This window comes from Drosophila obscura, unplaced genomic scaffold, assembly GCF_018151105.1.
Source record: "Drosophila obscura isolate BZ-5 IFL unplaced genomic scaffold, ASM1815110v1 contig_186, whole genome shotgun sequence".
NCBI lineage: Eukaryota > Metazoa > Arthropoda > Insecta > Diptera > Drosophilidae > Drosophila > Drosophila obscura.
The window spans coordinates 11,103,074-11,123,081 of NW_024542774.1; the positions used below are offsets into that span (position 1 = coordinate 11,103,074).

The 20,008-nt window shown below is 45.1% G+C and overlaps 3 protein-coding genes across 3 annotated transcripts; 2 read left to right on the forward strand and 1 right to left on the reverse strand.

Moving 5' to 3' along the window:
* Positions 1 to 1,840: 1,840 nt before the first annotated feature.
* LOC111079945 (cytochrome b5) lies at positions 1,841 to 3,672 on the forward strand. The gene is made up of 2 exons (XM_022375287.2): positions 1,841 to 2,000; positions 2,998 to 3,672. Exons 1-2 carry the CDS (start codon positions 1,881 to 1,883, stop codon positions 3,283 to 3,285), a joined length of 408 nt encoding a protein of 135 aa, XP_022230979.1. The 5' UTR covers positions 1,841 to 1,880; the 3' UTR covers positions 3,286 to 3,672.
* A 92-nt stretch (positions 3,673 to 3,764) lies between these two features.
* LOC111079946 (glycerol-3-phosphate dehydrogenase, mitochondrial) lies at positions 3,765 to 6,120 on the forward strand. Its single transcript, XM_022375288.2, has one exon. It carries the CDS (start codon positions 3,837 to 3,839, stop codon positions 5,982 to 5,984), a length of 2,148 nt encoding a protein of 715 aa, XP_022230980.2. The 5' UTR covers positions 3,765 to 3,836; the 3' UTR covers positions 5,985 to 6,120.
* Positions 6,045 to 7,510, reverse strand: LOC111079944 (ATPase ASNA1 homolog). The gene is made up of 4 exons (XM_022375286.2): positions 7,277 to 7,510; positions 7,061 to 7,178; positions 6,550 to 6,990; positions 6,045 to 6,491 (listed from the first exon to the last, which is right to left on the reverse strand). Exons 1-4 carry the CDS (start codon positions 7,387 to 7,389, stop codon positions 6,153 to 6,155), a joined length of 1,011 nt encoding a protein of 336 aa, XP_022230978.2. The 5' UTR covers positions 7,390 to 7,510; the 3' UTR covers positions 6,045 to 6,152.
* Between the last annotated feature and the right edge of the window lie 12,498 nt (positions 7,511 to 20,008).

Genomic DNA, 20,008 nt, shown 5'->3' on the forward strand with positions numbered 1-20,008 from the left:
TTTTCATCATGAAAAAATCCGTTACTAGCTTGGTCAAGAGACAAAAAAGTGCTGAAATTCCAGAAAAAGAAAAAAAAAGCGTAATTTATGGGCTTACTATTTTGTGTGGTAACGTGATAATTAAGAGTGTTTTACAGTTTTAACGCCAATAACTCATCACACCTTATGAAACCTTATTTTCTTAGTCATTGAAATTAATTCCTTAATCAAGACTTAACCAGATTAATCTGCCTAAAAACCTATGATATGATATGATACAAAACGGAAAAGGCCCAAACGCATTTCTAAAAAATCAAGAATTCCCGCTTTTCCACAATTCCAAAATTTTTCCCGCAGTTAGTCTGAAAAAAACAGCCAGATTTGACGAAAAAAAAGCGGATTTGGCACCACTGGGTCACAATTCGCAACTTTTTTGGAACACAAAGAGTTTTGGTTTCTGCTTCAGAACAAATCAAGTTACAAAGCCCAAACCCCAACTCAATTGTAGAGACGTGCTCTCTTTTCAGTGGAGAATAGAGTGTTTTTGTGGAGACTTTCCCCTCATTTTCGTGGTGTGGCAGCATGTTGCTGAAATTTTTCAAATCAAAGTACGGGAACGCGTATGGAATAACGCAACAATGAATCTTTATTCCATACGCGTTCCCGTAAGATACATTTTGTATGGGAAAAATTTCAGCAACATGGGGAAATGAAGTAGCAGCATTGTTGTGCAACTTTGGCACGGAATGAGCAACAATCTGCATACCTTGGGAAAATGGATATTATGGACTTGAGATATTGTTTGAATTTTCAGGCTCCAATTAATGCAAAAACTACTCAGTCTCTGTTCTAAAGATTTTGACAAAGTTTTGCAGCTCACGACTACCAATAATAGGTATCAGAACTGGGATAAATGTATTTATAACACACAAACATGTGCATTAATATGTAAAAAACATGTCAATCTAGGATAAAATCATAAATAATGTTTCAATGGAGCTTGGAACAAAACATTTAACACCAATTAAAAGAAATAAGGTATACAAAAGTACATACGCATAGAAGATACTTGGTTGACCAGCAACACTGACGTAACATTTCGTCAAAATTTAAGTTTTATGCTTGGCCGTTTTTGTTTGAACCTTAATATGTAAACAATCCAATGAAAAAGAGTTCTAAAAACTAACCAATCCTGAACTAAATTTATGTATCTATCGGATAAAAGTATTTTTTTAGGGCTGAGAGGGCCAACTATCTAGTAATATTAAACTGAATATCAAAATTGACGAATTTCATATCACAAAATATCACGGTATGGCAGCCCGCATCAACTACGAATTGCACGAGTCTGGCAACGCCACAAAACGACGACAAATTCGTTTTATGCTGATTTTGTTTGAACCTTAATATGTAAATAATCCAATAAAAAGGACTTCTGAAAACTTGCCAATCTCTTAAAAAATTTATGTATCTATCGGATAAAATTATTTGTTTAGGTCTGAGAGTCCCAGCTAGCTGGTAATATTAAACGGAATATCAATATCGAGGAATATCAACGTCTAATGTTTTGAAAAAACAATCGATACTATCGTGATAGCTCTAATAATTATTAAAAAACCATTGAAACCTTTTAGGAACTTGTCCATTGTAAAAATTAGATGCCACCTGTCGATTTGTTTACAAATTTGTCTTCGTATTTTATAGCAGCCAATCCAAACATATCAAAAGCGCAACGACTGTAGCTCGATAATATCATGATAGTCGCAAAACCGTCGATAGTAGAGACTAGCAGTAAAATATCGATTCTATCGATAGTGCCCTCGATGGTTTGACACCTCTATGACTAATTATTTTTTTGTGGAACACAAATCAAAAGGCGTAGTAACAATCAACAAGTGATCATGTCCGGCGATGGAAAGAAAACTTTTACGCGTGCCGAGGTCGCCAAGCACAACACAAACAAGGATACCTGGCTGCTCATCCACAACAGTATCTACGATGTCACGGCGTTTTTGAACGAGGTGGGTGAGAAATCGACTGCACGGCACTGCAGTGGCAACAACAGCAACAAGATTGCTACACGTCGAATCTAGGACGACACGACGACCTAATCTGGGGCTATATCTACAATAATGGAGTGGAGTACTTAAAAAGGCAGGCACACATGTGCACATGTAGAAAGGCACCCTGCGTGTGAACAGAATCAGGTGGAATTAGATCTGTACTTTGACCCGTGAACATTGATTGACCTGTGGCTTGATGTAGGCGATTATTTTTCGAGTTTCACAGAAATTTCTAGTAGTCATTGGCACGTTGCTTTTTCTGTGCTCGCCCTATCTATCCGAGCCCCCATTTTAGCTCTTGCTTTCCGCTTTGTCCGTTTAAATCGTTCGCCGCTTTGAGTTTCGAAACTAGCCACCTCGTAATATTCATAAATATGTACGTAGATATGTATTATGCGAGTAAATGGGTATTTTGAGCGAGGGTCAAACCAGGGTCCGCATTTGCATATCATTTGGGTGGCTAGACAATTCCTACGCAATTCCATTGTTATTGGGTGGTAATATCACATTCTTTACATCGTCACCCCGATAAAGCAAGTCGAAGAAACCGCCCCCAACCCACTGATATCGTTGAGATTGGGGTTGCTTTCGTGCTCTTTTGATAAGCTGGATGGAACCTCAAACTAACGATGACGCTGCATTTCGTGTCTGGAAAATAGCAATAGTGTGGATGACAATGCTTCGCACTTTGGTTTCATTTCTAATTCAAATAATGTTTTCCGCAGCCGCTATCGTTCCCAGGAAGCCACTAGCCAGCCATGTCATGTTTTAAACATTCGCCCCATCTGCTGTGATCTTTGCTGTGTTAGTTCCCTTTTTTCGTTACTTGTGGATGTCTTTTTTCAGGTTCAGTCGCCCATTAGCATATCTATACAGCTTCAGTACCACTTTAACGAATGATTTATGCGAATATTTATTTTGCCTTTTTTGTTTTTTTTTTCGTGGCCTTCTGCAGCATCCCGGAGGCGAGGAAGTGCTCATCGAGCAAGCCGGCAAAGATGCCACAGAGAATTTCGAGGATGTGGGACACAGCAACGATGCCCGTGAAATGATGACAAAGTACAAAATCGGAGAGCTGGTGGAAAGCGAACGCACCAATGTGGCGCAGAAGTCGGAGCCCACCTGGAGCACGGACACGCAGAACGAGGAGAGTTCGGTGAAGTCGTGGCTGGTGCCCCTGGTCCTCTGCCTGGTGGCCACCCTCTTCTATAAGTACTTCTTCGGCAGTGCCAAGCAGCAGTAGACGACATCAGGAGCTAGAAGAGACTACGCCTGCTTCCGCGGAACAGCCGTGCGTCCCTCCCACTTACCACTTAGTTAGTTATACACACAATCTACAAATAACACTCGGAATGGACCCGGACTCTTGTAGAGGATTAGTGAATGGAATGGATTGGGATCGGATGGTCGAAGGAGCAGGAGTAGGCGTATCGATTTTTTATAGTACATTTCTGCTAAGTTTTTAAAGATAATTCATCTGAATGTTGTTTAGCATTTGACCTTCTTTTGTACTCTTACTCTTTGTAATTCCTTCAGGCGGTGGGGCTTGTGCTCTGTTATTAATGATATTCTAACTTTGCGACACAAACTGGAAGCCAAACATAAAATAAAAACATCAAATATGTGTGTGTACGTTAAGCATATTCCAAAAAGAAAAAATAAGTTCAGTTTGATTTGTTAGTTCGTCGGGGAAAAACCATTTTTAAATTTCATATTTCTAATTTTATCTAAATTTAAGCTGATGCAAGTGGATATTTCCAGCCGAAAGGAAGTAGACCAAACCCACACCCCACAATGGCCAAGTTTCTTCACATGGCACTGATGTTCGGCAGCTCCAAGCTAGCCAACAGCAATTTTCGATATGACGCTACGTCGCCTGGAGCGGAGCAGATTCCACAGATGAAGCGGGAACTGCCAACGCGGAACATGTGCCTGGCCGCCATCAAATCGAACAAGTACGATGTCCTCATCATTGGCGGCGGCGCAGTTGGAGCGGGCTGTGCCCTGGACGCGGCCACGCGAGGCCTCAAAACGGCCCTGGTCGAGGGCGACGACTTCGGCAGCGGCACTTCATCCAAGTCCAGCAAACTCTTGCACGGCGGCTTCAGGGACTTGGAACAGGCGATAAGGCGCTTCGATCGGGCCGCTTTTCGGCGCGTGCAGAGCTCTCTGATGGAACGAAGCAAAATTGGGAATCTGGCGCCGCATCTCAACCAGCCTGTGCCGATCATGCTCCCAATACATCGTTGGTGGCAGGCACCGCTCTACTACCTGGAGCTCAGCCTGTACCACATGCTGGCTCCCAAGGGAACAAAGAGCTTTCAGTACATCAGCGCCGACGAGGCCGTGGATATATTTCCAATGATGCGAAGAGGGGATCTCTTTGGAGCCTTCGTTTTCTACGAGAAGCAGTATGACGATGCGCGCATGTGCCTCTCAGTGGCACTGACGGCTGCCCGCTACGGAGCTGACATCTGCAACCACATGAGAGTGGAAAGGCTGCTCAAGAACAGCGATGGAAATATTGCCGGGGCCCAGGCCGTTGACCAGTTAACGGGCAAGTCGTACAAGATAAGGGCGAAGATAGTCATAAATGCCACCGGGCACTTGAGCGACAGCGTGCGCTTGATGGAGGACCCGATGGCAGAGCAGCTATGCACCACCAGCTGGGGTTCTATTGCCGTCTTTCCACGCTTCTACTGCCCCGAGCATGTGGGTGTGTTTGATCCGCACACGAAGGACGGTGGATCGATATTCTTTCTGCCTTGGCAGGGACACACTCTCGTGGGAACCAGCGGCGAGGCCTGCGATGTGTCTGGAAATACGTCTGCCCATCCGCAGCCGTCGGAGCGAGAGGTGCAGTGCCTGCTGGACGGAATCAAGCACTTTGTTAGCCCAAACTTCGATGTGCGCCGGTGCGACGTTCTCGCAGTTTGGGGCGGCTTCAGGGCAATGCCCGTGGAATCGGCTTCACTGAAAAACACCCTATTGAGGAATCACGTCGTCAATCTGGGTCCCAGGAACATGGTGTCCATTGTGGGCGGCACCTGGTCCTCGTTCCGCATGCTGGCCGAAAAGGCGGTCAACGCTGCCATTAAATTCGGCAATATAGACGTCCTCCGGCCAGACTCGGTGACGGCGGACGCTTGCAAGCTGGATGGGGCCAGTGGCTGGTCCCCAAGGATGTTCATACGGTTGGTGCGGGACTTTGGCATGGAGCGCGATGTCGCCGAGCACCTCTCGAACACGTACGGCTCCAATGCTTTCAAAGTAGCCGTCAACGCCACGAGTAGCGGCAAAGGGTGGCCCATTGTTGGAAAGAGGCTGCACTCGGAGTTTCCCTATATAGAGGCCGATGTGAAGCAGGGCGTGAGAGACTATGCCTGTACCCTCGTGGACATGGTGGCCCGCCGTCTTCGCGTGGCATTCCTCAATGTGCAGGTGGCCGACGAGATCCTGCCGCAGGTGGCGAACATAATGGGCCGCGAGCTGAAGTGGTCCAACGACCGCAGGACTAAAGAGATTGACGAGGCGCGCAGATTTCTCAACACCCAAATGGGCCAGCTGAGCGGCGATCCTGTTCACCTTAGCGTCCCCATTAAGATGGCCGTGCGGCAGGTACAGAAATATGTGAGCCACTTCAGGACCATGGACGAGAACAACACCGGCTATGTGACGATCAGCGACTGCTGCAAAGCGATGAAGACGATGGGTGTCAAGGAGGTGCCCGTCGATCTGATGCACAACGTCCTGCGCGACATCGACTGCCACGCTCAGGGAAAGGTGAATCTGTACGAGTTCCTGCTGCTCATGTCGGCCGTAGTACAAGGGGATACCGAATACTTGCGTTACGCCAAGATATGCATAGACCAAAAGCTCGTGTCTGTGAGCAACCAACATCACCGTGCAGTGCCAGTAGAGCGGGCATGCGGTGGACCTTAAAACTATGCGGGATGGAGAGTGTCCAATGCCTGGGCAATGGCGAGCGATCCTTATAGAGCATTTCACGTAGGAACGGATCCTTTGGGACCGAGACCATAAATATAGTTTATTTTAAACATTCCAATTCACACACAATTCGGTTAGTTAAAGCAAAGCATACAGTTTTAGCTAATCCTTTGGCTTCGCTTTGGGGTCGTAGGGCGTCATTAGGTTCTCAGAGAAGGCCTTGATGCTTTCCGGACCACGCACTTCCTTCTCGAGCAGCGGCAGCTTGGTTACGTGGAAGTCCTCGTACAAATCGGCTATCTGGTCCAAGTATTTCTCTTGTATCTTGTAGCGGGAGGCGCACATGTTGCAGGAGCTGTGAGAGTTGTTCAGGAACAGCAGCTGATTTACGATTATGTTGTGTACATCGATGCCGCACTTGGTCAGTTCTTGGACAAGTCGTTCCGTCTCATACAGGGAGAAGAACTCGGCAATGCACACGCAAACGAATGTAGTTTGATCCTGTCAACAAAGCCAATGCAATCCCAACTCGGTATTCTTGTTTCTTTTTGCTACTTACTGGATTCTTGAACTGTTCGTTGACCTGGGTGATCACTCGCAGCATGTCGTCCAGCTTCTGCGACAGGGTGTCCGCATTCACATCGGCCATGCCCAGCATGGAGACGAACTGCGTTAGAAGGGGCGCTACCTTCATCTTGAGTCGCAATAGCTTGCCCAGGCCTTTCTCCACCACCTGCGGGAATGCAATGAGGCGTAGCGTATGTCCGGTGGGCGCTGTGTCAAACACTACCACGGAGAAGTTCATGCCCTTCACCAGCTTCATCACCTCGGCGTAGCTCATGGCCTCGTCGATGCCCGGCAAAGCATTGATCATCTCCTGCATCACGCCCTTGCTAACGCGTAGAGCTTCGTTTTCGCCCTCAAAATATTCCTCGGGCAGCTCGTTGAGGCCCGCGTTTGGGTCTATTTCCATGGCAAACAAGTTGTCGAAGCCATTCACCTGGTGGATAGCATCAAATCGAATTAGTGAAAAGTGGGACAGTGGGACGATGAACTGGACTCTGAATTACCTTTGTGGGCACTTTGGTGAATTTCTGGTCGAAGGCATCGGATATGTTATGTGCCGGGTCTGTCGAAATTATGAGCACCGACTCGCGCACCCTTGCCAATTGCACGGCCAAGCTCGAGCTGAGAATTATACACACCCAAGCAGAAATGGGATTAGCGAGACACTTCCTCATGTGCACCTCACCTGTTTGTAGGTGCTTGTATCGGCTCACTCTCACCTGCAGGTTGTCTTGCCCACGCCACCTTTACCGCCAACAAAAATCCACTTCAAGGAGTCTTGCTCCACGAGATTTTGCAGGCTCGGGGGCAGCGGCTCCAGGTTGTCGACCATATTGTCAAATCAATCAAGACAACAAGCGACACGTAAGAAAGAAAATTTTAGTAAAATAAGGAATTTTTGTCTCGAAATTTTGTCATCGGTCGGGTAGAGTTAAGTGTGACCGCAGAATTATCGAAAAAATATACCGCCTGCCCCTCCGAAATATACCGAAATATACATTCTCATTTTGAAAATATACCGTAAATATACCGAGGAAAATCGAACTTAGCCCACGTAGCCCCCCTCTATTTAAACAGGTGAACAGCTTAATTAACCCGGAGAAAATAATACTGTTGGTAATTTTCCTTGTAGCTCCATCCTTCTTATTTATTACAAAACACAAATGACCACTATATCTTTCAGCTGAAGTGCGTAAACATTCTTCAAGGTTCATAATTTTAGAGTTTGTACTTAAATACCCACTGGTCGAGAATGGATTAATCGTTCTCAGTCAATGATCGGAAATAACATTCTTTGATTTTGATATTCGGCTTAATATTACTAGCGTAGAGCATTCAGCACTGAAAAAATAGGTTTATCTATTTGATGAATGAATTTCTCACAAGATTGGCTAGCTTTCAGAACTCCATTTTCTTTGATTGCTTACATCCTAAGGTCCAAACAAAAAAGTTGAGCAAAATATAAAAGCTTAAAACGTAAGTGAAATTAGATGTAACGTAGTGGGAATGGAATTTTACGTAATTTGACCACTTGTTGCGTGTCAACCGATAGTATGAACTTTGTATACCCTATTTCCTTTAACTAATGTTAAAGTTCTGGTTTCCAAGCTGCTTTTAAAGATTATTAATGACTTAATCTTAGAGTGAAATGTTTTTCATTTATTTTCTGTACATATAAATTCAATTCTATAATATCCTTTTCCCCAAGGGTATGTACATATGTCGTTGGAACTATCGACAGTCGACTAGTGTTGCTTGTGAACTAGATCAGAATCGAAACAGCTGCGAACCAGTCGAACTGATAAATTCAAATTAGTACATAATATTGCCTCAACAGCCAAATTTGAATAATCAAACAGCCCATAATATAATGGCCAATTCTATCAAAAAGTGCCTAGAAAACATTGATTGGTGGCTGTAGTACTCTTTTTAAGTTTATCATCAAGTAGCCACCGCGTCAGTATTGCGTGAATGTTATTGCGACCAATTTCTCAGGGCTCTGCTTCTTTCTGTCGTGCCTATTAAATGCACAAAAGCGGTCGGAACGAAAGAAAATCACAATAAAGTGTCGCGGATGCTTCGCGCCTCAGTCTCCGCGCCCCTCTACGGCTTGGACTGTTTATTGAGCAAATCGTGAGCTTATCACAAACAAGCCCTAGAGAGCGAAAAGAAACGGAAAATAAAAAAAAAATACACGCTGGCTTCGGTTACTGTAAATAGTGGCGAAAATACCTATAAAATTCGCATGTTAAAGTCGCTTTGTTTATCTACAATTTTTAAAATTCCAAATCTCTTAGGCTCCAAGTTTTTTGTGTAGGAATTCCATTGTTTCACCTCGCCGCCAAATTCCTTTCCCGCTTGCAGTGATCACCGCCTCGGACCGGTCCGCGTAGACTATTTGTCTCGCATAGTGCAGACGTACTCAGCCATAAGTAAAGCAACGTTCTTTATCGCGTCATACGGATGCTGTGCCCCCCTCCACCCACCATCAACAGGGGTAAGTAAAATGGAAATCTTAATGCACACAATCCGACAGCTAAAAAACGTTGAAGAGAGGGCGCACGTTAAGCTTTCAAATCGCTGAACCAATAAACTACGCCTGTAAATAATACAGTAGATATCGGATATATGTGAATCTTATGAATGATAGCAAGAAAGGAAGGCCCAAAATATTCCGTACTCATATCGATCGATCGTTGTTATCTGTAAGACATTCCATTCCCCTTAGCTATGATGAAACTATAAAAAAGAACAAGTTCTTAAAAGACCTTTCTTTTGAGCGATAAATAAATAAATTAAATGGCTTTCGGCATTATTGAATATAGTAAATGTAATCGACAAACAATATCGGCTAGTGCCACAAAGGAAATGGATACCTCACCTGTTTGATACCATCCTGATACGAATGATATAGGAAATTCCATCCAGTCATGACAGCCAGTAAATTAAATACACATCAATTAATGGTAAATAGATAATCTATTGACAATTCGATTTTAAGATACAGTCCCGCTGTTATTGGAGGGCTAAAAATAAACTTGGTATGGTATCGCGGTATTAAGTAGTTGCCATCCGAAAATACTTTCGGCCGGAAACATTTCAATTTCAATCACTTTCGAAGTGAGTGTAAAATGAAGTGATAAATTCACAGATGATTTATGTATTTGCCGCCTAGCCCTGTCTTCACAAAATATGAGCGTATTAAATTTGATGATATTGCTTGGGTCCCATTGTATTTCAGCTTTGCTCCAAAAGCACACACAGCACACACAACACACATACAGGCATCCGCTCCTCCTTTTGGAGGGGGCTCGCTCGCTCGCATGGACACAAGCGAAAAGTTGAAAGTTAAACAATAACACTTCCATAAACAAAGACCCAAACTCAGCCCCACACCCCCTACGCTCACACACACACACACCAACAACAAAAGCAGACTTATGCCAGGGAATGCCAATTTTGTTGAAATAAGCGTTTCAATTACCTGGACCTACACTCTCCCTCCCTTCCTGCTGGTTACACCATACATACATACATACATACATATAAAACTTTCAAAGACCAACACTCTGACCTAACCTGCGCCTGGCACAAGGTATATAAAGTAAGTAGGGTAAGCCAGTCCCTCTATGCGGCACCTACAAAGAGCACCCAGGTTGCCAAATGAGAGTGTGCTTTCTGCAAGCCTCACCTTGTGTAAAAAAAAAATCTTGTACTAAATGTTCTTATCTGGCGCGCTGTGTTAGGGAAATTTCCCCAACCCACTCCAGTGCTCGGGGGCATGTGAGGGCTTAACATTTTTTTTGTTGACTGTACTTTATCATAGCTTAGCACCTGACAATTTGCCATGAGGCATGCGGCCATTTCTTTTTGCTTTTTTGCCCTCTTTCGCGTTCTACTTCGCTGATGGGAAAGTAGTGCCATCGCGGGGTTTCCTATTCTTCCCGTTAGCTTTTGTTTTGTCTTTTGCAATGTGGTGGCTGCTCTGCTGCTAACTGCGCATCGTCTGAAACTGTTCCCCGACTGCCGCTGGATGTTGACGGTTGTGGGTCCTGCAGCTTTGTGGGTTCTTGTTGCCGTTGTTGCCTATCTCCTGTCTCCTGCCAGCCAACGCCTTTGAGACACGAAGCGCAGCGGGAACTAATTAAATTATATCCGATTAGTGCGCACAGCAGTGGAAACATCTAGAGTCCTTATCGCTTGCCTTTTTGCTGCCGTTGGTAACGGCTCCTACGCCCCTTTCTCGTCTGCCGCTCTTAAAACGGAATTAAATTAAAGACTTCAAGATTTTCAACAAGTCACTTCGTTCGTTAAATAAAATCCAAACGAAGTGGCGCTTATTAAAGAGTTTGTGGCACGCCACGTGCATGCAACAGGCTGCTTCCGCCCACGCCCACGCCCACGCCCACGAATTGCAGAGTTTTTGACTTGACAGCCCAGCCACAGCCCCCGTCAGTCACTCGCAGAAATCCCTTTGAATCACTGGCCCCTCCCCAGTGGCGGGAATTTCCAACGCAAAAAAAGACCTTTCCTATGCCATCCAAGGCTATGGTTTTGAGGGCCTCGTCGCGTTGGCTCTGGCACTGCTCGACATTCCCAAGCGCACTTCAGCTGGCGGCACTTCTCCAGCGGCAGCAGCAGCAGCAGCAGTTTGGATTCCACAAGTCAAAGGATTCAAAGGAAGTCGGTAAGTAACTGTAAAAGCTTAGCGCTGCTTATTGCCGACTGAAGTATTGCATCTTCTGCGAATAAGGAAGGGAATTGCAATGCGCCTTTTCATTAATTAAATGATAATTCGTTTAGGAAGTGGGAAAGTGCTTTAGGTAGAGATTAGCTGCTGGCAGATACTTACCTACATATGTATGTATGTTTGTACATATGTGATGGATATGTTAAAGTGATTATATGCTGCACATATCATCCACTTGGAGACTACAAGAGTTGGTGCATAATTTTGTGATAGTACAATAATTACTTTCGGCATCCACTACTTTAACAGTATGGGAATCTAGATTCTATATGGATTATTACTTTAATTTCATTGCATAGATATACATATGTACATATATATGTGCTTTAGATGCTATATACATACATACATATGTATGTAGTTGTAAAAGCTTCGGCCCCCAAGGCTATCCTTCCTTTCCTTTCCTTTCTTTCCATAGTTCAACTTTTGTGTTTCCCCAGGAACTGTGATTCCGATGAGGGGCTAAAGAGGGGAGAAGGCTATGGCAGGATGTGTCTGGGTGGGTGCCATAAATCATATCAACAATGCAGCAAGACAGCAACAACTGCACACAATGTTAATTGCAAACAAAAGCGCATTATGCAACAGGATTCCCAGTTCTGCAAAGTCAATGCTTGTGACTATGGTAGGCTCGGGGGCTTAGCACCTGCCCCTGTCTGCGCTCCACTGCTTTCTCCTCCTGCCAGATTGTGTGGCTCGTTTTGTGCTGTGGAGCAAGCCTGATTTGTAATTGGGACTAGGCAATAACTATAACTTCATCCAATCTAACTATAATCTAACTAAAACTAAAGTTGAAAAATGGCTTGTGGCTGGTTTAACTGGAAACTAGGATGCAATTTGTTTTTCGTGCAGAGGCTCCTTTCGTTTATTTTGGCTGTCGGGTCGCTGCTGTGCTGAAAGTTTGGCACATAAGAATGTTCCATACCAATTTTCTGGTATACGAGTAATTTTATCAATTTCATCAATCCATTTAATTTTTAAAGGTGTATTAAGAATATAGGGTATAGAAACCTTGGCACGTTCTTTGAATTTTCGCTCCGGGCCCATGTAATTGAACTGGTTCCGAAACCAGCTGAGAATCGCTCTCTCCGTGGTTGGTTTTTGTGTTTTGCTCTCTATACGTTCCCGTTAGAAACATTTGGTTTGTATGGGAGCTTCAGCAACATCTTTCGATACATTCCCAAGCAACTTTGTTCGCAGTGCAACATTTGAAATATCCTTGGGGGTATAATTCGCCATGTCGTGGGCGTTGAGCCTCTTTTGATTTCTCTATGTCGTGGGCAACAGCACGTGCTATCCGAGTGCGGCGCGTGCAGCAGCAGCTGTTGTGGCCAGCAACAACAACAAGGACCACAGCGGCATCACCATCCTCGCAGTAGGAGCACCATCAGCAGCACCAGCAGCAGCAGCAGCCGCAGCAGTGAAAGGAAAGGAAGGGAATAGAAAGGAAAGAAGGAGGAGTGGGCCCAAGAGGAAGTGCTGAAACGGCGCGTTTATGTAAAGGAAGGAGAAGAACAAGGTGAAATTTGAGCCACACAAAAATAGAAGTGGAAGAAGAATTTATCAAAAAATACAATAGATTAAAGAGCAGCAAGAGGAACGAACGATTGAAGAACTGAATTGAATCGAATCGAATCGAGTGTTTTCCATTGAGAATGTGACAATAAATATAAATTAGCCTTAACCTGCACCTTGTTATTCGCACCTGGATTCTAGTGGATTATACATACATACACACACACACATACTAGTGTTTGCTGCTCGGAACCGTTATTTTTGGATTGCAGAGAAGCCAGCCACAAAAACCGTTGAAAGCCAAACAGCGAGCAATCAAAGTTAATTTACCAATACAAAGGCATTGGATGCTACAAGCTAAATGCTACATGCCAGAAGCACCCACATACACAAGTATCAACGGGCACAACGTGTCGAGAACACGTAAATTCTATTTACGCAAATAATACTAAACAAAGCAACAACAGCGACAACACGAGCGGAGCAGAGCCAGAGCCAAATAAAAAAGAATAAGAGGCTTCGAGCGACAGAAAGTAGGCAACAGAAGCCACAGCATCAGCAGCAGCAGAGGAGCAGCAGCAGCAGAGCAGCAGCGCAAACAGGATACTTAAAATATACACACGCACTTTCACCCACAAACACACACACACTTGTTCTGTCGTCGTGTTGCCTGCTCAACGTCAACTAAAATTGTATTGCCTCTGTCTGTGTGAGTTCATATTTTGGACCTGCCTTTCGCACATGCCCTGCCCTTGCTTTAGTCCTTGCTCCTCCCCACCCAGCCAGCCAACCGACACAACTTGTGAGCAAAGCACGAAATAAATATAAAATAGACCCGAAACAACAACAGTCACTGCTGCGCGCTGCCGCTGAGGTGTTTTGGCCCCGAGGCGACGGGCGCAAAGCAAACACCAGAAAAAAAGATACAGAAGAAAGATGCCCGAATGCTGGACAGAGATTGATGCTGGCTGCCGTCGACGTAAAGCAACAACGCCAAAAACAACAACAACAACAACTACAACAACAGCAGCAGCAACCAAAGAAACGATAGAGAGAGAGACAAGCGACAGCAATTGAGAAATGTAAGTAAGGCAGACACATACATATAACATACTATATACATAAATAATATATATATATATATATATATATATATATATACGTATGTACATATGTATGTATAGGGAAAAAAGCTTTATGCATATTTTTACAGCATTTAAGTGTGAAATGATGTGTTAGCGCATTATTTGACTTGGGCTCCGAAAATGCTAAGCCACAGAAGCAGAAAAAGACAGAATGAACGAGAGAGAGGTGGCGGAGTGGGGAGGGGAGGGCAGAATGAGATAGAATGAATTTGTTGAACCCAGTCTAATGCCCAGTTCTGGTCCCAGGATCAAGCGGAGTTGAAGTGGAAAACAAACAGGGCAACAAGGCAGATACACACACACACACACACTGGCACTGCCACTTCCACTCACACTCACACAGACACAAGCTACAAGGAATCACACTTAGACATCAGGTTGTATCTTGTGTATGAAACACAAGTTGTATCAGCTTGTGCCAGTCCGTGTCCTGTCCCACTTGCGCAGCATTCGAACTAAATTTGGATGAAATAAATACACACAAGCAAAACACGCACACACACACAGGGACAGGGAAAGGATCCCAACACACTGAGGGGCATAATATACTCTCTGGGCAGGAATTGGTATGCCAAAAAAATTTCAAAAATCGATTGCAAGGCAAAAAAGAACGCGACAGAAAAGGCCGGGCAAACGGAATAAGAGGAAGGCAGAGCAATACAGAATTTCTCTTTGAGCTCTGGCTAGCACAAAATCAAAATTAAATGGGCATTGTATTGTATTGTATTGTAAAATGGGTGCAGTTCGGATCCGATCAGATGACGGGCCCTCTAAAGTATGCAACACTTTGGCAATAACTTAAATTAAATCAACAATTCTCGATGAAGGGCGCAAATCAATTAGAAATGTCTGGCCCCCTGGCAGCGACCAGACACATTCACAATCAGTGCAGACCCTGCTCGGGTTCAGGGAACCCCAATGCACGTCCCGATACTTTAAATGAAATGAAAGCTTGTTTCAGGGAATTGGGAATTGTTTTTCAGCCTATTCCGAGTGAACATAGAGACAGGTGCCATACATTTCATACACGGCACGCAAAGAGACTAGCTGTCAAAATCTATAGGGGCTAAGAAACAAATTAATTTGGTGTGCGGCCTGCTGAAATATCCTCATACAGAAACAAGTTCATAAATAATTTCAGAAAAGTGGAAAAATAATTTGCGCTCTCTCTCCCAGTGTGGGTTAGCAGTTAAGGGTACTGAAAGAGAGCCCATAAGGGAATCACATATCTATATCTGCTCGCCTTACCGTGTTATAACATATTCAAAGGAGAGAAATAATTGCAGAGATAGAAACTAGATACAGAATAAACATACAAATACACTCCGACTGGTGGAATTTTCTATAATAAATTGTCAATTGATGTAATTATTAACACACATATGCTCCATCGACTAGTATCGAGCGTAAATTTTAATTCAAACAATTTTTGACTATCTGAGAAAATTTAATGGAAAGCGCACAGAGATTACAGAAAATTATTTGTAACATATTTAACTAGTCTAGTTCGCCTTTGACCCATTGCAAAGCTAATCAGAAATGAATTTATTGGGACTGGAATCGTCCTGAAACTGATGTCCCAGGCAGCAGCAACAGTGGTGGAGGTGGACCGATGGCATGGCGATGGCCTTTCAATCCAATGGAATACTCGTAGATAAATTGCTTCATTCGACTGCTCTGATTTGATTTTAATGAAACTCCCGAGGCCCGGGAAACACTCCAAGCGGATTAATTCTAAAGTGGGTGGAGGAGTGTGGCAAGCGGAATGTGCGGAGTATGGTGGTATCGAGAAAGGATAATTTAATGAAACTCTGGGAACTGCGCAGTGGGCCAGAGACACAGACAGCCCAGGACTCTGCCGGTTGCAGCCACACGGCAGCTTCTAAAGCCGCCACAAGCTGCAAGGCACTCTCAGAATTCTCTGCGTCCTTGACATTCGGAATGCAACCACCCACCCACCCTGCGCGCTGCCCTCATGCTAGGAAGATGCGGTTTGTCGGGAGTGGGAGTGGGTGACCGTGTGGAATGCCTGACCAGACTGTCAACTAATATTAAGTCAAAACTTTGGTTAAATTCTTTGCAACTTCTGACTCAAATCTGATTAAAATCTGAGGTGAAAAAGACGACTGTCCGTTGTGGGGAATAGTAGAGCACGCGGACAGAAGGGGGAATTGGTGGGATAAGAAGAAGTGTTCAAGAACGAAAATCAATTTCCGTAAAACCCGACGACAATGCGAACGAAACAAAACGGAAACTGAAATCGAAAAGAGGGGGGTGGGGGGTGGGGGCAATGGCAACGACAGGGCGGACTGCGAATGCTGCCTTTCCTTTTTCTATCTATCCCACTGTATGCTGCATATGACCACGGCCACGCTGCCCCACTGTCCCGCTGCCCCACTGTTCGTTCGGTGGCACTGTCTACCGTTAACGGTTCGATGCGCACGATATACTCGTACTCGTACACTCTGCAAACTGTATCGTATCTCTCTTGCCACTTGACACACACGCGTACAGAGACATACGAGTAGAGGGAGTAGAGGGGGTAGAGAGGGGAGGCTGACAGACATAACGACACTCATAAGCCGCAGCCTGCCACGTGCGGCCCAGCGAGACGTCAGAAACAAAGCGCCAGTGTCAGTCAGCGCTGCCTGGTCGCATTGACTAATGCAAGTAAAGCATGTCAGCCCAGGACTCACGACTCGGGACACAGGACTTAGGCCCCGTTCCCCAGCATACACAGCCCCCCCCCCCGCCCGCCGATCAAAATGTGAACTGACAAAGAGGACAATGGCGTTGACGATGACAGTAAATATTGTACGTACAATGTGTACAATGTGCTCCCCATTCTATCCCATCCCATCCCACCCCATCCCAACCCAGTGAACGCATCTACTACTATTACACTTGCAAAAAGTCCTTTCGAATGAGTAGCACAGCAAAAGGTTGGATTTTGCACCCCCCTCAACGCCAGTGCCCTCCCCTTCTTTCACGAGTGTAAAAATACAAATTGTTCAATTCTCTCTTTTGTCATCAGCTTTTTTGTTGCAATCCTCGCTGCTACTGCTGCCTAGCCTTGCTCCCCGCCTAAATATATGTTACATACATACATGTACATACATATGTCTGTTACATATATATTTTTCACATTTATAATTGGATTCGTTATTAATGAGGCAGCCTTAGTTCTGTGCTTTCGCAGTAATTTGTTTGTGCCGCAATAGCATTAAAATCATTCAATAAGGGCCCCCGACCGTGAAGTGATGCTGCGCGTGTATCTTTATCAGAGAAGGGGCAGAAGACTTGTGCTGCGCTAGTCAGGGAAATGCAACTAACAACCTAGAACAAAATTCTCGCAAATCAGAGCGAACGTTGGATGGACTCATTCTATTTGCACATCGACCACCATTGACAGCCTCCTTGTGGTACAACTTTTAGCGCTTGTGCGCCATGCAAATAGCCTTATGAGTGAGTTGTGTAAGTTAGTTAAGGTACCGCGTCGGAAACTCTACTCGATGCCACTGGCACTGGCACTGGCACTGGCACTCGTGCACAAATCAATCATGACAGCTGAGTGGCAGGCAAACAGCATCGCTTCCAATTCCAGGCAGTGCTCTGGGGACCGAGTATGTGCATCGCATCTCATGTGGCAGCTCATGTGGCCGATCCGATCAGGCAGCGGAAATGAGACGCAGCGAAATGGAGACCAATCGGCTGGGATGAAATTGTCTCCTCCCAGGAAGGAGTTCGTTGTCCCCACCCTGACACAGATTGTCAATCAGTCGAACGCCTTTTGAATGTAAAATGGAAATGGAATCAAAATGCTGAATGCTGCTGGCAAAAGCGGAAACGCTGGCAAGCAGATAGGTTTCAGTACTCGTATGAGTTATACATATACGAGTACTCATACTCGTACTTAGTACAAATTTAAATGGTTGAACAATTCGCCCTTCGTTGTCTGTTTTTGACTTTAAAGACGTTCCCTCTCCCTGTACCCGTTCCGTCCCGGCACGCGCTGGCATAGAAGGATATATGTATAAATGTATGTGTACACCTACCCATACCCAGACTCGTGTGTGGTACGTACGTGCCTATTCACAATCACATTATATCGCACACCATCGCAATCAGCAGATTGCACAATTACGAACAATGGCCAAATCTTGCTGTCTGTCTCTCGTTAGTCGTGCTCTGTGATATGTCGCTTGTTAATTGTATGGGCGTGCCCAGCAGCCGCTGTCCCTGTCCTGTCTTTCGTCCTGAGCAGGGACACTCGCTTCCAAAAAGAGGTATCTATCTGGTCTATCCTCCAGCATTGAAGGATGCCTTTGAAGTTAAGTAAAGATGAGTGTGGTGTGACTGCCTTCCCTGTCTCCCAGTATATGATTTGACATCTATAAGTTCCCGAGGGCGGCGCTTCGCTTCGTCTTTGGTCCCCGGTGTCGGACAGGACGGATGAGGCCTCAAAGCTACCTGGAAAGGCCGTGTGCCGCCTGCTGCACAAACTAATTAAATGCTCAGCCATAATTTATGTGTGGCGGCCCCGACAAATGGGGAAGCGGGAGCATAGGCAACGAGTCGGCCATAAATTTAAATTATGGCTGGAGCCAGAGACACGAGCCTAAAGTGAATACATAACAGATACGAGTGGATACAGAGAGAGAGAGAGAGAGAGGTGCGTGCACAGAAATTGCCAGCACATTTTAGGCACAGCTGAAGAGGTTACTGGTTACCCTGCATCTGCATCCGCTCTCCGGCATTGCTGACCAGGATGTCCTTGTAATGAAATTCCTAGAACTCTGGCTCGAACGGGGTTTGGGAGGACCACGGGCCCGGTCTGGGTGATGCTGTGATGCCAAGGGCGATAAAAAAATAAAACCGGAATTTGAATATGTTACATATGCCTAATCTGTCTCACCCATGTCATGGGATCCTGATTGCACAGTCTTGGCAGGATGTAGGATGTTGGTTTCCTCAGAAATGGCCGCCAGACATTCGGCCCGACCCTCGATAATTGGCCCGCACGTCCTTCCTCCGACCCTCTGTCCCTCTGGGCCATGGACAATGGACACAAGTGTTGATATTTCTATGATTTTACTCTTTTTACTCAACTGCTGAGTCTGGTGCTGGCTAAGTGCTATCCCCCGAGCCTAGGTTAGGGGTGATTTTCCCGCATTTTCTCGTCTGCTGATTAGCTCAGAATTCCATTTGCATGCGCAATACTTGGAGCAAATACTTTCAACCAGCAACAAGAGCAAAAGTGGCAGGAAAGAAGAGCAGCAGCAGAGGTAGGGCCAAAGGCATCCGAACAACTAGGCGGATACTTAATAATGTGTACCAAAGATATCAGACGCATAAGAAACAATTGCTAGTCCAGTCCAGTCCCGTCTGGGCTGGGCTGGGCTGGGTTAGTGGAATTTCAACCTTTTCAGACTTATATAAGCGGGGTTGGGGCTGAGGCTGGTCCCATCTGACATCACTGAGATTTCTGATCTGTGAGTGGAATTCGAGAGTCTGACACTTGGCAAATGCGCCAACAATTTGGATAATAACCCAAAGGTCAGCGATAGATTTCTGAGAAATGGTGGGGAATGGAAATGGAGGTGAGGTTCTCGTCCCTAATGTAATTTAAAAGCATCTGCCACCATGTCCCCCAGTCCGTCCATTCATCCTTCCTTCCTGGGCAAGCCTGAGCCTGATTGCTTTTGCGTTGCAAATTCGTTGGAAAACTTTTTGTGGCTGGAACGGGAGAGTGGAAGGACAGGAGAGCAGGGGAGCTGGGGAGCTTGGGAGCTGGGCGACACAAAAGCAAACAATTTATGGTTCATATGAGTTTGGAATTGCTGTTCAGCATACAAATGCCAAGCAAATAGAATTTGTATATTTATCCTGTCTCCATATACATATACTATATTAAATATACACTTTGGTTGTGTCCGTGTGTGTGTGTGCGTGTGTGGTAATAGCCAACTTCTATGCATATCCATGTGTGTCTACATATTTGCTTAAAAAACTGAGGAAGCGCCTGATAAATGAACGTTTTA

Coding starts and splice junctions, on each gene's coding strand:
- LOC111079944 (XM_022375286.2), bottom strand. CDS start 7,389: ATGGTCGACAACCTGGAGCCGCTGCCCCCGAGCCTGCAAAATCTCGTG. Junction 7,179..7,276: donor GTGGGCAAGACAACCTGCAG/GTGAGAGTGAGC, acceptor TATAATTCTCAG/CTCGAGCTTGGCCGTGCAAT. Junction 6,991..7,060: donor TCACCAAAGTGCCCACAAAG/GTAATTCAGAGT, acceptor GCTATCCACCAG/GTGAATGGCTTCGACAACTT.
- LOC111079946 (XM_022375288.2), top strand. CDS start 3,837: ATGGCCAAGTTTCTTCACATGGCACTGATGTTCGGCAGCTCCAAGCTA.
- LOC111079945 (XM_022375287.2), top strand. CDS start 1,881: ATGTCCGGCGATGGAAAGAAAACTTTTACGCGTGCCGAGGTCGCCAAG. Junction 2,001..2,997: donor TCACGGCGTTTTTGAACGAG/GTGGGTGAGAAA, acceptor GGCCTTCTGCAG/CATCCCGGAGGCGAGGAAGT.